General features: G+C 40.4%; 1 protein-coding gene across 8 annotated transcripts in view; it reads left to right on the top strand.

Annotated features, from left to right (window-relative positions):
• Positions 1 to 5,698: 5,698 nt before the first annotated feature.
• CEP152 (centrosomal protein 152) overlaps positions 5,699 to 15,941 on the top strand; it is an 82,629-nt gene continuing 72,386 nt past the window's right edge. For all 8 annotated transcript variants that reach the window (XM_053595495.1, XM_053595494.1, XM_053595493.1 and 5 more), the window contains exons 1-2: positions 5,699 to 5,799; positions 12,284 to 12,377. In XM_053595495.1, the coding sequence (XP_053451470.1) occupies positions 12,291 to 12,377 (87 nt within the window). In that variant the 5' untranslated portion in view covers positions 5,699 to 5,799; positions 12,284 to 12,290. The remainder of the gene's footprint in view (positions 5,800 to 12,283; positions 12,378 to 15,941) is intronic.

Below are 15,941 nucleotides of genomic sequence, written 5' to 3'. Positions count from 1 at the left end.
AAAAAATTTAATTTAAAAACTTAGGGGGTACAACCTAGATATATGAAGAGACTTTAGGAAAATGGCTACTTTAACACTTGGTGGTTTCCACAGGACATGGTGGTAGCATCATCTTTCTGGTCCTACGCCCTATCCATCATGCCAGGATTAAGAAAGGGTCTCCTGGATGAGCTGCATGGGGCCTCACATTCTTGAAAGTGGTGATAAGATCAAAGGATGGCAAACAAAGATATTGTAGGAGACATAGTCAGTGCTCTGTCCAGATCCCCTTGGGTCCCTCAAACCACTTCAGTCTACCCCTCTCCTGGCTCCTGTGTGTTTTGCTTCTAACTGCCTGCACTGTCACTCTGTTCATCTGAGGACAGACTTAGACTAGTGGAGCCACTTTGGTTTCCCCAAGAGCCAGCAGTGCCTATGAACTTACTCATTGCTCTTCTCCACCACGGTCACCATGAGGGCAAGAGAGTGAAAGTTCAGTTCCTTACCTCTGTCTTGATCACACTGGAGAGTTCCCTGGGGGATCGGGCTGGGGCTGGCACTTCTCCAGCAATCACACCCTTGCATAGCCTCTCCCCTTCCTTGACCCTCTTTCTCATCCTTTACTGGCTTCTTCTGAAAGTCCTCCCTTAAAAACTCATCTGTACCTGAGTTTTCATCTGGGAACCTGATCTAAGACAGATGTATATTAAAGAACTTTAAATATATATTCCATGATTGGACTATACTACCTATTTTGTCCTGTAAAGTATCCAAATACATGAATATTTTAAATAAATCTTGTAATTTTCTCATGAATGATATCATATTATACTGTATTTAGCCAATAGACATTAAACATGTTATGTAAACATTTCAAATAAACAGCAATTTTATAATCTCGTTTTGGTGCTTCTTTTTTAATCTACTCAGTGTTTCAAGAAACAGAAGTGAAATTGAGCATCTCTTGGCTTTTGGGTGGGTCTGTATTCTATGTGCAAATATAATTTTTGCCGCTTTGGGTCTTTATCAAAAAATCAATACCACTTTTTGATAGATTTTTACTGGTTTTCTAATAAAAACTTTTTATGATTGAAAATCCCAAACATTAAATCCAGGAAATTGGCTCTCACCCTCTTTTGACCAAAGAAGCAAAAGGCCTGCTGTCCCATATACCTTTTATCCAGCCTATCCCTTTTTTTAGTAGGGAAAAAAGAACTCAGTGATAATAGAGGACTGGATGGGAATAATAGGAATTGTTTATTTACTTACTTTTAAAAGAGGTATATGATGTCATTCATATGATTTTACATCCCAAAATATTGTCCTAATTTTTTTTTTAAATAAGTAATTTTTGGCTCAGTGCCTGTTGCCCAAGCGGCTAAGATGCCAGCCATATACACCAGAGCTGGAGGGTTCGAATCCAGCCCAGGACGGCCAAACAAGGACAACTACAACCAAAAAATAGCCAGGTGTTGTGGTGGGCGCCTGTGGTCCCAACTTGGGAGGCTAAGGCAAACAATCCCTTAAGCCCAGGAGTTAGAGTTGTTGTGAGCTGTGATGGCACAGTACTCTACCCAGTGTGACAGATTGAGGCTTTGTCTCAAAAAAAAAAAAAAGTAATTTTTTTCAGACTTGCCTTGATAATATGTTGTTCTTTAAATAGAACAAATTTGTAGCCAGCACATTTCCATAAAGTAGAAACAAATTTTAAAGGATTTATGAGTTAATTGCTTTAGTAATTAGGGAGGACACTGATCCAGAATGACCTCATATTAACCAATAGCATCTGCAAAGACCCTTTTTCCAAATAAAGTTACATTCTGAGGTTCCAGCTGCAAATGAAATTTTGGGGAACAGTATTCCATCTTTACATGATCCAAGTCAGCTCAAGTCAAAAGGTATTTCATTTTTAGTTCAGGTTTCACTCCAAGGAATAGCTGAACTGTCTGGCTTTTCAAAATACAAGAACCAGACAGACCCATGGCTTTTGGGGGCAGAAGTTCATGGTCTTCAATATAGGCTCTACCATATACATGAGACAGCTATGACAGCAGCATAGGTGCCATAAAATACAGACAAACATAATAAAAGTCTGTCTTCTATGTGGCTCCCACCGCCCTGGGTGCATGGAGTCTTATTTTAGTTATCTAGGAAGGGAATATGATTGACCCAGCCTGGTGCTACCCCCGATTCAGTCAGATCTGGCAGGACTGGGGTGGAGGGAGTAGGATGGTGATGGTGGTAAGGTCAGAATGGCTGTGAGCAGGAGCAGATTCTATGGAAGGGATTGAGCAGGGCTGGCATTTTGACCTACATGTCAGTATGAAATGAGCCTCTAGTGCAGTGCTTGGCACGGGTAGATATTCAAAAAATATTGTTGCATGAATGAGCTACAAATCGTGGTTGGTCTTATCTTCTTCTGTCCTTTCTAAGCACTCCTGTTTCCACCTTCCTATTTTTGTCCTGTTCTCACAAAGCCATGTCCTTAGTTTGGGTAGACTTCTTGTTTGTCCTATTCCATAAGCACCCGTTGCCCTCGGCACACGTTCGCTTTTGTCTTTCTTTGCCAGCCACTCCCAGAACAACTTAGTATTTGGGTTGTGGCAATTATACCTTCCTGTTTTTTTTTCTTACTACTTCAGACTCCAGTGCGTACTCAAGTCCAATAAACCACAGTACATAGACAAACAACAGAAAAAATCTTCAGTGTTTCTACATTTAAAAGTTCTTTGTCACAGTCTCACCTTATTTTCTTTTCCCCAATCATGTGAAGTAGGTGTTATCATTCCTATTTTCAGATAAGGACTTTGAGCATTTGAGGATTACACTGTCGCAGACAAAAAAGCTAGGAGGTAGGACAGCTGCAACTTGAACTCAATCTTCTTACTCTCGGTTCAGCATCCTTTGAGGATCATACTCCTCCAGGAAAGAATTTTGGGTAGCACTATTGTGATAGCATTGCTTTGGTCTGATAGCTTTGACATCAAAAAGAAGGAAGGAAAAGGAGAAATGATGTTACAGCTCCACCTTTATACATGCTTACTGGCCCGCGTCTCATCCACAATGTGACATTTTCCCTTGAAACGCCTCACCCAGCTCACAGGTGTGTCTGTTTGAAACATGTAAAGCAAACAGTGACCCAACATTTCACAAATAATCCCCTGTGCAGCATTCAAGATCTTTGGTAGTTTTTCTCTCTTCCCCCCACACTTGTCCTTGCTACCCCAGAATGCCTCTGTCTGCTTAGATTTCTCTGGGCATGCTGGGTTCTTTCCTTGTGCACATCATACCTGTTGCATGCCTTTCCTGTTCTTCCAGCATTCATGCTCTTTCATGAATCCTCTGCTTCCTGCTCACTTCTCCAGTCTGATCTCTAAATATAATAATCCTTCACTTTTGTTGGTTTGGCCTTCACCTTGTACTCATTCATGCTGGTCAATCTGCCTGTTGAGCTCTTTCCTTCTCTTGGGCCTTGAACCTTCCTTGATAGAACCTTTCTTACATGTTCATTTTCCCCATATTTATTGCCTATCTTTTTCATATTACACTTAGTAAACAATTTTTTTTGTGACATCATTTGTCTTTTTTTTTGTAAGCATCTTGTACCCCTAACAGAGTGAAGGTACCTTGAGGGTAAGGGTCTTGCTCTACACTTTATATTCAAGCATCTAGACCCAGTACTTTAACCAGATAGGAAGTTAAAGAAAGTTTTTTTGATTATAATCTATCCACAACTTCACCTAAATCCATTTTTAGAAGTGAGGAACTCTGATTTATTCTTGATTCTGCATCTTTTGTCACTTATGTGCCAGTTGTCCTAAAATATTCTGTATGTAGAATTCTGATGAGCTCTGGATTTGGAGATAAAGGACCTAATTTCGAATTCTCTCTCTTATTGCATAGTTTTGGACAAGCCACGTAATTTCTTTTTATGTAAGTTTCTTTAACTGTAAAATGGGGTAATAATACCTGTTATGGCCTTCTACAGGGTTGTTGTGATAACCCTGTTGAGATAATGCTTGTGGAAAACTTGGCAAACTGTAAAGGCACTGTGTAAGGGGTTGCAAACACTGCCTCCTATGTGCCTCCCCTTACATTTTCTTTTGTCTTTATAAGAAGAAGCTGTTTGTGAGTAGAGATCACTTGGTATTCTTGCTATAGCATTCCGGCATTAACTCTCTGCTACATTCAGTTTGCCAGTGGGTTTTGGTGGGATATTAAGTGTACAAGTCTAGTTCTCACTAACAGACACCTTGGCTCAGGTTCAACAAATGGCATTTAACTGAATGTGTTTTATTTGCCTTTCCTGGCTCTCCACATCTTCATCTGTTTGTTCATTCATCTGTTTACTCATTTAACAGATTTGAGTGCCTACCAGTGTCTATGAAGCATGCTAGATGCCCATGAAGCAAAATGCCTCAAGATATTCACCTTGTACTGAGTTTAATACACAGGAACTAATTATAATAGATGTAAGAACTAGACCAGGAGCAGTGGCTCACAACAGAAATCTCAGCACTTAGGGAGGCCAAGGCAAGAGGATTGCTTGAGACCAGGAGTTTGGACCAGCCTGGGCAACATAGCTAGACCCTGTCTATATAAAAAACAAACAAACAAATCTTAGCCAGGTGTTGTGGTACATGTCTGTAGTCCCAGCTATTTGTGAAGCTGAGGCAGGAGGATTTTTGTGTCACTACACTCCATCCTGACAGCCTGGGTGACTAAGACCCCATTTCTAAAAACAAACAAACAACTGGGAAAACATGTGTAGCTCAGCTCTGCTATGGATTAAATACCTATTATCTGCCAGGTCCTATGCTACTTGGTGGGATTACAGGAATCAAGGGGTGGGATGGCAAGGTAGCAAAGGAAAACTAGCCAGAGTATGAAGAGCCACAAACAACTATTTTAGTGTGTATTAGTACATATAGGAAAAGGCTAAATGGATATGTGAACTTGCTGCCGGCAACTCCTCCATATTCATTGGAACCAGTTGACCAGAGAAGGCAGATGCAGTAACTGGTTTTTCTGAAGATTGAGCCAGGCTGTCTTAAGGGACAGGTTAACATACACCTAAGTGACGAGAACTTTCATACGGAGGAAATTCAAGTAGTGAATAGACATGTGGGGAGGTGTGTCATTACAGAAACACAAATTTAAACAAGGAGGGATCTACTAAGCCAGAAAGGAGGCAAAACATCTAAAGGTGTTAGGGGTGAGGAAGCAGGCCTTTGGAGGACAAGAAAGGCAAATGCAAAAACCTCTAGGGCAAGAGTTCAGTGGAGCAATTGCGGAATTCTGCTTGCTTAAGTGCGGGAGGCATGAATCACAGCTTCAGTTTCCTTCGGTACAAAAGGGGGAAGGGATCCCAGTAAGCCTGATCCAGCCTAGCCAAAGGCAGCAGGCCAGGTGCCTCGGCGTCTCTGGGCAACCGAAAGCCCGCCCACTCCAGAGTAAATCCTTGTGTGATTGGCTTACAATTCAACCAATGGGCGCACAGGGGCAGTTTCCCGCCACCTCTGGCGCCCGCTTTCAAACAGCAGTACATCTGCAACTGCAGGCGGACTTCTCAACCAAGCTTGAGGAGGGCGGAGACTTCCGGGTCCTCGTTCAGCTTTGAGCCGGCATGGCCCCGCCCACAAGGAGAGCTTCTAGTTGGCGATTGAAGGAGGCGGCTGCTCCTCAAGGGCCTCAGGTTTGGGGGTTAGGTTGTAACTAGGAAGGAACTAGTGGATTAGATCCAGGGTAAGGGGGTTTAGGAGAAGTTGGTCTGAGACCAAGGCTAGAATTTCTTCGCGGTGACGGCGTCCGTGTCCTAAGGTGAGCTCTAACTTTTGGGTGGTTTGGTGATGGGTTAGAGGAGTTGCGAGGTCCTTGGAATCTTGGTCGAGGCTTCCCGGAGGACTGACTGACCCCCTTCCCAATTCTGCAGTGGTGGACTGCCCGCGGGTTGCGGGACTCAGCTTTGACTTTGAAGCGTCATCGAGACCTCTTTATTCCTCCAAGGTCTTACTTAGAGTGGCATGGAGAAGCCCTCCTTGTTTCTTCTCCAGACTGCTAGGGTTACCTTAAGACCCTACCGTCAGGACCCCGCCCCGGTCACCCTGGCACCATGCCTGGCTCACAGTGGGTGCTCTGTGCACGTGTGTTGACCGAATGCAAGCTGTGCTGGCGCTCAAAGCCTGCAGCCTCAGGCATCCTGGGCTCCGTGCAGTTTTGGTCTCGTGGTACCTGTTTGTTGTGTCGTGGCTAACGCCAAACCGAGTGTCTTGGTAAGGTCGTTCATTTATATATTCGTTCAACCTGTGGGTGTCTACTGCGTGTTAGGATTACTCGCTTCGTCCTCTGGACATCTGGAATCGAATTGTCCAAAGTGTTGTCATTAGCACTGATTATAAGATGTTGTTGCCATTTGTTTGCATGTCTATTTTCTTTACCTCCTTCGTCTCTTGTTAAACTTCGTAATCTTGACCAGTGCTTGGTAAATTGGCGAATGAAGGAGTAGGCGTCCTTGTAGGTCGAAAACAGGCGATGTGCTTGGGCCATTTCCATTCTAGAAGGGAAGCTAGCATGTACGCAAGTAAGTAGAATTTCCCAACTCCCGGGACAATTCTTAGACACCCCCCCTTTGTGGTACTTAACCCTTCCTATGTTGAGGTCACATGAACTTGAGTCTGATTTAAGCCTAATTTCACTATATTCCTTCATAATGGGTGACAATTTATATCCACTCCTTAGGTGAATGTGCTCAACTAAGACAGGTTGAAGTTGAAGCCAAAAGAAAAGAATAAGAAATATTGTCTGAAAATCCAAAGGAATAATTTATTTCATAGGGCAATAGGATTGAGGAGGGCATCTTGAAGGGAGGAGACAGTTTTCTTCCAAAGGAGTTTGCATTACTTGAAGTAGGGTTTCCCACAGGCTGCGCATTCACCTTATCTCAGATGTGCTGAATCCTCTTCGTTCCTTTAACCTCTTCTGGAGCTGGGACTCGCTTATTCTTTAGAAATAATGTCCTACTAGTAATAAAATTAAGATGTATTTATTGTCACATAGCACTTTATATGTATTATCTTATGAATCCTCATGATCAAACTTTGAGGTAGATCCTGTTTTTACTCCCATTTCATTAACAAAGAAATAAAAACCATTTACTCAAGATTGCAAGCTGCCTGGATAAAAGAGTCAGAATTGAGCCCAGGTTGTCTGATGAGTACCCTCATTCTTCACCCACTCACAGCTATAGTGTTTTCTTGAAGATTTATTTCTAAAGTCTTTCCTTTCTGTTAAACTTCTCTTAAGCCTTCTTTTCGTAGGCAAAGTTAATTTGTGCTTTGTACTTTGTTCTACTACAGAATTTATGACAATGTATTATTGTTAAGTGTTAGTTTATATCATTGTCTCTATAAAAGACTCTGCACTCCCCTGGCTGGTAACATTCTTAGATGCAGCTAGGATATAATCTGGCACACTGGTCAATGCAATTTTACTAAAATAATGAATTCCTATAGTAACATGCATATATTCAGTCAAGATATATTTTTTGTGTATCTACAATGTACAGGGGAGCAGATACATTTTAATTCTGCCTTTAGGGTGTAATAGTTTATTAAATGAGGCAAAAGCAATGCTATTTTTGCTTTGTAATCTTTTGTCCAACTACACACTCAACGGTCTTCTTGTTTCAAAGAGGCCAGAGAAAAACAGGACCAGGAACAACAAAATGAGTGCTGGATCCGAGCACTGTCTCATCTGAGTGTAAGAAAACGTCATACTTTTTAATCTTCTTAATGGGTTTGGAAAAAGTTAACTAGCTGGGAAGAAGTCCTTACTAGACTATTATATGAAAAAAGAATACTGGGCGGCTCCTGTGGCTCAGTGAGTAGGGCGCCGGCCCCATATGCCGAGGGTGGCGGGTTCAAACCCAGCCCCGGCCAAACTGCAACAAAAAAATAGCCGGGCGTTGTTGCGGGCGCCTGTAGTCCCAGCTGCTGGGGAGGCTGAGGCAGGAGAATCGCGTAAGCTCAAGAGTTAGAGGTTGCTGTGAGCCGTGTGACGCCACGGCACTCTACCCGAGGGCGGTACAGTGAGACTCTGTCTCTACAAAAAAAAAAAAAGCATACTATACAGTTATTCTACCTCTTGATTTTGTCAAGGGTCAGCCCTCTGAGTCGATAAGTATCAAAATATTTCATTACTTTATTAGTGGCATAGTATTGTCAAAAGTAATTTCACTAGGGCAAATACTCATTTTCTTTTTTTTTTTTGGCTGGGGCTGGGTTTGAACCCGCCACCTCCGGCATATGGGACCAGCGCCCTACTCCTTGAGCCACAGGCGCTGCCCGCAAATACTCATTTTCAATATATTAATATTGTTAATTTTGAAATGGTTTTAGCAATTTGTATTTTCACCAGCAATTCATGAGCCACACAAAATACAAAGTAGCCACCACAGGGTCTTACCAGGTTTTTTTTTTTTTTTTTCAATCTAGTAATTGAAAATAGCATTTTGTTGTTTTGCTTTTTTAAAATTCCATGAGGTTTAGCATCTTTACAAGTTGATTGAGCATTTGCATTTCTTTTTTATAATGAGTTGTCATATCAGTTGCCCATTTTTAAATTGGGTTGTCTTTTTCTCATTTCTTTGTGAGAATTATATTTTGGGATTTTGTCAAGTGTTTTACAAATGTTTTTTTCCATTGTTTATTTTATCTTTTGACAGTTGTTAGTGATATATTTTTTCATACAAATACTTGTTAGTGATATCTTTGCCTTTTGCAAATTTTATTTTCGTGGTTAGGTTTTCAACAAATTTTTTCTTTATGGCTTCAGGATTTACTATCTTGCTATTTTTGTTTTTAAAGCAGTCTCTTATTGTTCTGAATATTTAGTGAAGTCTCTGGTAGTAATAGTAATTATGATTAATTAGAGAAAAATGTTAGCTTTTATTTTAAATTTCATTTGAAGACTAACTACATTTTTTAGTACTTTTAAAAATTACAATAAGTTGATTAAATTTTCCATTATTTCTAAAATCATTGCTTAAGGTTTCTAGTAGTACACTTTTTAGGAGGAAATTTTAATTTATACCTTTTCTTCTCAGATTGGGGAGACTTTGCTCTTCAGATCTTTTCATATTTCTTTAATGACATACTTTGGATTTAAAGCCATTAAAAATACACGTTGGTTTTTTACATACTCTTCACTTAAAAATAAAAATCCCTTGTAGGATTAATTATTCTCGACCTGAGAAAAAGTAGCTCTTTTTTTATTTTTTGAGACAGAGTCTCACTTTGTCGCCCTGGGTAGAGTGCAGTGGCGTCACAGCTCACAGTAACCTCCAACTCCTGGGTTTAGGCGATTCTCTTGCCTCAGCCTACCAAGTAGCTGGGACTACAGGCGCCCGCCACCACGCCCGGCTATTTTTTTGTTGTTGTTGCAGTTTGGCCAGGGCTGGGTTTGAACCCACCACCCTCGGTATGAGGGGCCGGCACCCTACTCACTGAGCCACAGGCACTGCCCGAAAAAGTAGCTCTTTATTTACAATAGCTATAATTTATTTAGCCATGGGCTCTTGTAAATCTTCATGTTCTTTTTCAGTAATCAACATCAATTGATGGTAGGTTAATGTGAAGGATTGGAAAAAAATCTCCCTTCTCTTACCCAATAAAGGAAAAATTAACCCAAATTCCACGTTTTATCTTGTATTTATAGTTAAGCATAAGAAAAGGTAGAATCACAGCAAGAATTCAGAAGCAGAAAAGATTATTTTTGACTAAAAATTTCAAAAATGTCTGTAAGGTTCAGCTTAATCCATCACTTTTAAGGAGCTGGGATTTAAATAGGCTGGTATTGTCATTATTTAGACTCAAGTTCACTTGCAGTAGTGAAGAAACCTAGAGACACAGCTGATGTGTTTTCCCTCATTATTTCAGCTATGTTTTAGGCTCTTTACTATTTTCAGATCTTTATCTTATGTATTCTTTTCTCTGGATTCATTGTTTTAGGTGGAGTTAGCTTTATATTTCTCAAGCTTATTTATTTCCCCCCTCAGTGAAAGAGTACACTTCTTTTCTCCCTTTCTTCTTGGTGCAAGAGTAAGGATGGAGCAGGTCTGGTCTAAGGAGCAGAGGCTGAAAGGGTTTCAATAGATGTGAGTTGAAAGGCCCTAGCTGGGGGGGGGGGGGGGGGGCAGCGGCGCCTGTGGCTCAGTCCGTAAGGCGCCGGCCCCATATACCGAGGGTGGCGGGTTCAAACCCGGCCCCGGCCAAAATGCAAAATAACCAGAAAATAGCCGGGCGTTGTGGCGGGCGCCTGTAGTCCCAGCTACTTGGGAGGCTGAGGCAAGAGAATCGCTTAAGCCCATGAGTTGGAGGTTACTGTGAGCTGTGTGAGGCCACGGCACTCTACCGAGGGCCATAAAGTGAGACTCTGTCTCTACAAAAAAAAAAAAAAAAAAGAAAGGGCCTGGCGGGGTTCAGAGACCAAAGAGGAAAGGATTAGAAGGTAGATAGCAAATTAGAGCTTGCCCAAAACACATAATTCGATCTTTGAACAACAAAAACTTGACTTATGGGTATTTTTACCACTGACGTTCATATTTGTGTTAATCTTTAATGTCCTATTTATTCTGACTTGCACATTTTCTTTTCATTTTTTTAACATCTGTAGGGTATGCTGCGTTTTAAAATTAACTATATGCCATAATTTAATTGGCTACATCTTTTTCTTAGTGGGACTGCTTCATAGAATCAAGGGTGCATTAGATCTGATGAAATGAACTTATCTTCTGCTATGCAACTGCTGGCTTATGTTAAAGTTTGTGATATTCTCAACGATTAACACAAGGGAGCTAAATTCTTTATGGTAAAATGCTCTTGGGTTTCTGGATCTCTGTGCTTCTAATTTTACTTCCAGTTCTATGACATTTTAGAGCCTGAAAAGTGTAGTGAATGAGTTGTGGGCTTGGGCTCACATCCAAGTGCATTTCACTGGCATGGACAACAGTGGGCTGAATGGAGGGCAGTGTTAGGCCAGGTAATTGATGACACCTGCTTACTTTTTTGATTAGGATTGTTCAATGCTTTGGAGTTCTGGGGGGGTTTATGTGTAGTGTCAGGATCCCTAAGTATAATTTAAATCAACAGCTGCCTTTTTGACTCTAAGTAGTTGAAAACCCATTTCCTGCTGCTGCGTCTGCCACAGCAGCCCCAGGGAACTCTCACTATTGCTTTTGGAATTGGAATCTCACAGTGGTGTAGCTTCACAGCCTTCACTTCTGTTTTTCTTGAGTATTTTGCCAGAACCTGATTTTATCAAGCTTAAGGGCAAGACATTTAACACTTACATTTTTGTTGTGTGCTCTATGGAGTTTACCAGATTGTAAATGTTTTCTGGGCTAGCAATCATTAACCCAAGATTTAGGGCCTGCTTTTTGGAAAGCAAGAAATTTGAATTTGTGATATTCTAAGAAGCAAATTATAGCGAATACTACCTGTGCCATGTTTAATACATCAAATTTGAAATTTTCTTTGAGTTTAATCTTAAGGTTTTTATGTTTGGCACATTTCTAGTTTATTATTATTACCATCTTAGTTTTTGTGTGGGCAAAAATCTTACTGTTTTGAATTATATTTTCTAGACCAGTAGAAAAGTCTATTCATAGCCTTATTACCTTTGTGTGTGTGTGTTTTCTTCTTCTTCTTCTTTTTTTTTGAAACAGGGTCTTACTCTGTTGCCTGGACTAGAGTGCAGAGGCATCATCCTAGCTCACTGCAACCTCCCACTCGCCAACTCCTGGGCTCAAGTGATTCTCTTGCCTCAGCCCCCTGAGTACCTGAGTAGCTGGGACTACAGGCGTACACTACCACACTGAGCTAATTTTTTTATTTTTTATTTTTCTTGGGTTTTTTTGGCTGGGGCTGGGTTTGAACCCACTACCTACGGCATATGGGACCAGCGCCCTACTCCTTTGAGCCACAGGTGCCACCCTAATTTTTTTATTTTTTGTAGAGATAGGGTCTTGCTCTTGCTCAGGCTGGTCTCGAACTCCTGGCCTCAAGCAGTCCTCTTGCCCTGACCTCCCAGAATGCTAGGATTACAGGTGTGAGTCATTGCACCTGACCTTGCATTTTTTTCTCTTCTATGAATTGCTATCATGTAGGTATTTTCTTTGTCACAATTTATGTTTTTCATACATGAGTTATGAAACTCATAACTTGTTATCTTAATGGCATTGCTTATGTAGTTTGTTCTGGGGAGATTTTATGGGATATTTAGAAACCAGACCTCTTCTCTCCCACAGGAGGACCATGTCATTAGACTTTGGCAGCATGGCACTACCGACACAGAACGAAGATGAAGAATATGACAAAGAAGACTATGAGAGGGAGAAAGAGGTATGTCACTGAGGAAGGCCCCATGCTACACCTAATCCCTAACGACCTTTTTTCCTAGTCTAAATTATACCATCTTGTGTCATTTTGAAGGATTTATAATTGTTTTTTTCCTTTTTTTAAGAAACAAACAATCCTAAAACCCAATCAATTTTTGGACTTTTAGAAGGCAGATGAGTGGAGTGCTTCCTTTTTTTTTTTTTTTTTTTTTAATTAAATCATAGCTGTGTACATTAATGCGATCATGGGGCACCATACACTGGTTTTATAGACCGTTTGACACATTTTCATCACACTGGTTAACATAGCCTTACTGGCATTTTCTTAGTTATTGTGTTAAGACATTTATATTCTACATTTACTAAGTTTCACATATACCCTTGTAAGATGCACCGCAGGTGTGATCCCACCAATCACCCTCCCTCTGCCCGCCTTCCCCCTCCCTTCCCTCCCTCTCTCCCTTCCCCCTATTCTTAGATTATAACTGGGTTATAGCTTTCATGTGAAAGCCATAAATTAGTTTCATAGTAGGGCTGAGTACATTGGATACTTTTTCTTCCATTCTTGAGCTACTTTATAAGAAGAATATGTTTCAGCTCCATCCATGTAAACATGAAAGAGGTAAAGTCTCCATCTTTCTTTAAGGCTGCATAATATTCCATGGTGTACATGTACCACAATTTATTAATCCATTCGTGGATCGATGGGCACTTGGGCTTTTTCCATGACTTAGCAATTGTGAATTGGGCTACAATAGGAATGCTTCCTTTTTTGAAACAATAAAACACAACTGTGAATGATGTTACCAGAAAAATGGTTATTTATTTATTTATTATTATTATTTTTTAAGGCAGAGTCTCACTCTGTTTGTTGTCCTAGGCTAGAGTGCCTTGGTGTCACAGCTCACAACAACCTCAAACTTTTGGGCTCAAGTGATCATTAACGCTTTGGCTTCCCAAGTAGATGAGATGACAGGTGCCTGCCACAACACCCAGCTAATTTTTTCTATTTTAGTAGAGATGGGGTCTGGCTGGTCTCGAACTCAAGCAATCCACCTGCTTCAGCCTCTCAGAGTGTTAGGATTATAGGGATGAGCCATTGTGCCCATCCTGATTAAATTTTTAAAGATCTTTTCATTTAGGAGGTAATGGTTGGCTTTGGAGGCAGAAACCTACTTTCTAGGTACTTGGAGCATTTCTGTAGACAAGGCTGGCAAGGCTCTTTGCTTCAGGTAGTTTACATCTTAGTGGAAGCAGCTCATAAACAGTAAATAAGTGAATAAAGTAATTTGAGTAGCAGTAGTAGTGTTACTGGTGGAAATCAGTGTACCTGTTATGATTGTTTTTAGTTTGAGTCATTTTTTGATTGACTATGAGAAAAAGCTTCTTTGGTTCTGAGACTCTTTGATAGCACCCATTTCTAACCATGTAGAATAATCCTTTTTAATATGTTGTTGTGGATCATCCGTATTAACAGGAAGAAAGGAATAGGGTCAATTGACCATCACTCATGTGGCTGGGAGTAGAATTATAGTAGAGATAGAAAATGGGCAGCTTGCTGGATTTTGTCCATGACAGGTATTATTTGGTTGCACAGTGCTTTTAAAAAATTGAATCTATATTTAAAGATTGGAAAATTTCATGGAGCACTCCAGAGTTCCTGGCTTGCCTTAAAATATTCAGAGTTCTGGCCACACCTGGCCTGTGTTTGTCTATGGCAGCAGGCAGGCTGGAGCTGAGCAATGATTCCCCTTTCCTAGCTGGCCACAGTCCCCACTTCTCACACACACACAGGCTTCTGTGCTCAGACCTGCCCGCTTCTCAGACCTGTTTTGCTCTTGTGAATTCTCTGCCAGATCTCTGAGGACACTTGAGTTTGTGACCCTGGTAGGGGTTTCTGGATTTTGGCAAGGTCCCTCACAACAATTGTGGCAAGGATGGGGATGAGGATTTTCTATTACTTTTTGAACCTGCAACATGAGGTTTTCATGACTATGATGGCTTGGATAGTTGGCTGGGATTTAGTCACTGGGATTCCTGAGAGGGTCAGTTTAAGTCATCACTTCTGTAAAGAAGAAAAAATATTTTGACAGGTGATTTTTTTTATTGGAAAAGATACTAGAGAGATACATAGGGTATTAGAGAGAGCTTACTGCCAGTGTATTGTGTGGTGAAAATTTTAAAGGGGATTTTAGTTAAGGAGGTGATTAATTCTAGATAATATAGAAATTAGCCATTGGAATTACCTCTTTGATAGATTGTTTGCTGAGGTAGGGAATTTCCAGAGGAAAAGGGCTCTTAAAAGATGAAGTATCTAAGAAAGACTACTGCTAGCACAGGGGAGGGAAAGAATATGTAGCTAATTTGACTGTAACATGATGGTTATGGTTATATTAAGAAACCTAATGTTAATAATAAATGTTTTTACTTTTTAAATTTTTTTATTCTGGAATTCTAAAATATTTCTTGAATGTTTTTACTTTAAAAAAATTGTTGCAAGGGAAAAAGTGAGATTAGAGGCTACAGAGTTTTCAATTTTCAGTAATAAAATTCAGAATTATTGGTAAAAATTTACCTGTATGTATACTTTCTCACTGCAAGTTAAAATAACAAATTGGATGATCAAATCCAAGCTTGCTTGCATATTCTAAAATCTTTTCAACCTCCTAGGTCTTTATGACTCTACAATAGCAGAAAAGTTCACAGCCTTAAGAGATTAAAGAAAAGAACGATTTTTTCCTGCCTATCTGGTTGGTAGTTTTGGGATTGCGGGTAGGTTATAATTTTTAGCAGTGGGCTAATGTGTATTGCTTTCTCTGCTTAGTGAGTCACTAGTGTTCAATTCACTTATGTAGGAGAAATGTCTTTATCCCCAATACCAAGCATAGCGCATGTGACTCAGTCTACCCTCTAAGGGCTTGTGAGAGCTTTTCTCTGTAAATGGTAGGACAGTTTTGATTTTGACCTGGTAATGAATGGCCATTTGCTAATACAACATGCCTTCCTAAACTATTTAATTTTGTTCCTTTGATGCTAGCAGGGATTTTGTTCACATTTGTTCATATCTCTGAATAAGCCATCGACAAACTCCATCCTCTATACCATCCTCATTAGTAGTTTCACAATTATTTCCATTTCTATTCCCTCTATTGTTTGCATTGAAGAACAAATGAGAAGTGTATTTAGTCTTCAGAAAAGGAAAGGATTTAGTAAATAAATGATTGAATGTATAGAGGACATTTAGACCAGTGGAATCTCAAGTCACAGATCACCGTAAACAGATCCATATTTTGCAAAAAAAACTCCATGAATTTTTCAGAAAAGCAAGACATTATAATCATTTTTAAATTGCTATGACTCTGAGTGGTACATTAGTAAATGTTGGACCACTGTGGGCCAACACATAGCAGAGGGGTGCATAACCCACAGCTTCTCACAGTGTTACCAAGGGAACTCCCATCTCTTGCACAGTTGACAGCAGATAGGGTGTGAGCGAGGGTGGTGACACCAGGGAGATAAGAGATCATTTCAATTAATATCAATTAATTATCACATGTTGCTCACATTC

This window comes from Nycticebus coucang, chromosome 6 (assembly GCF_027406575.1).
Source record: "Nycticebus coucang isolate mNycCou1 chromosome 6, mNycCou1.pri, whole genome shotgun sequence".
In the NCBI taxonomy this organism is placed as follows: domain Eukaryota; kingdom Metazoa; phylum Chordata; class Mammalia; order Primates; family Lorisidae; genus Nycticebus; species Nycticebus coucang.
Note: the sequence above shows the minus strand (reverse complement) of the source record. Positions and strands in the feature narration are given on the sequence as shown.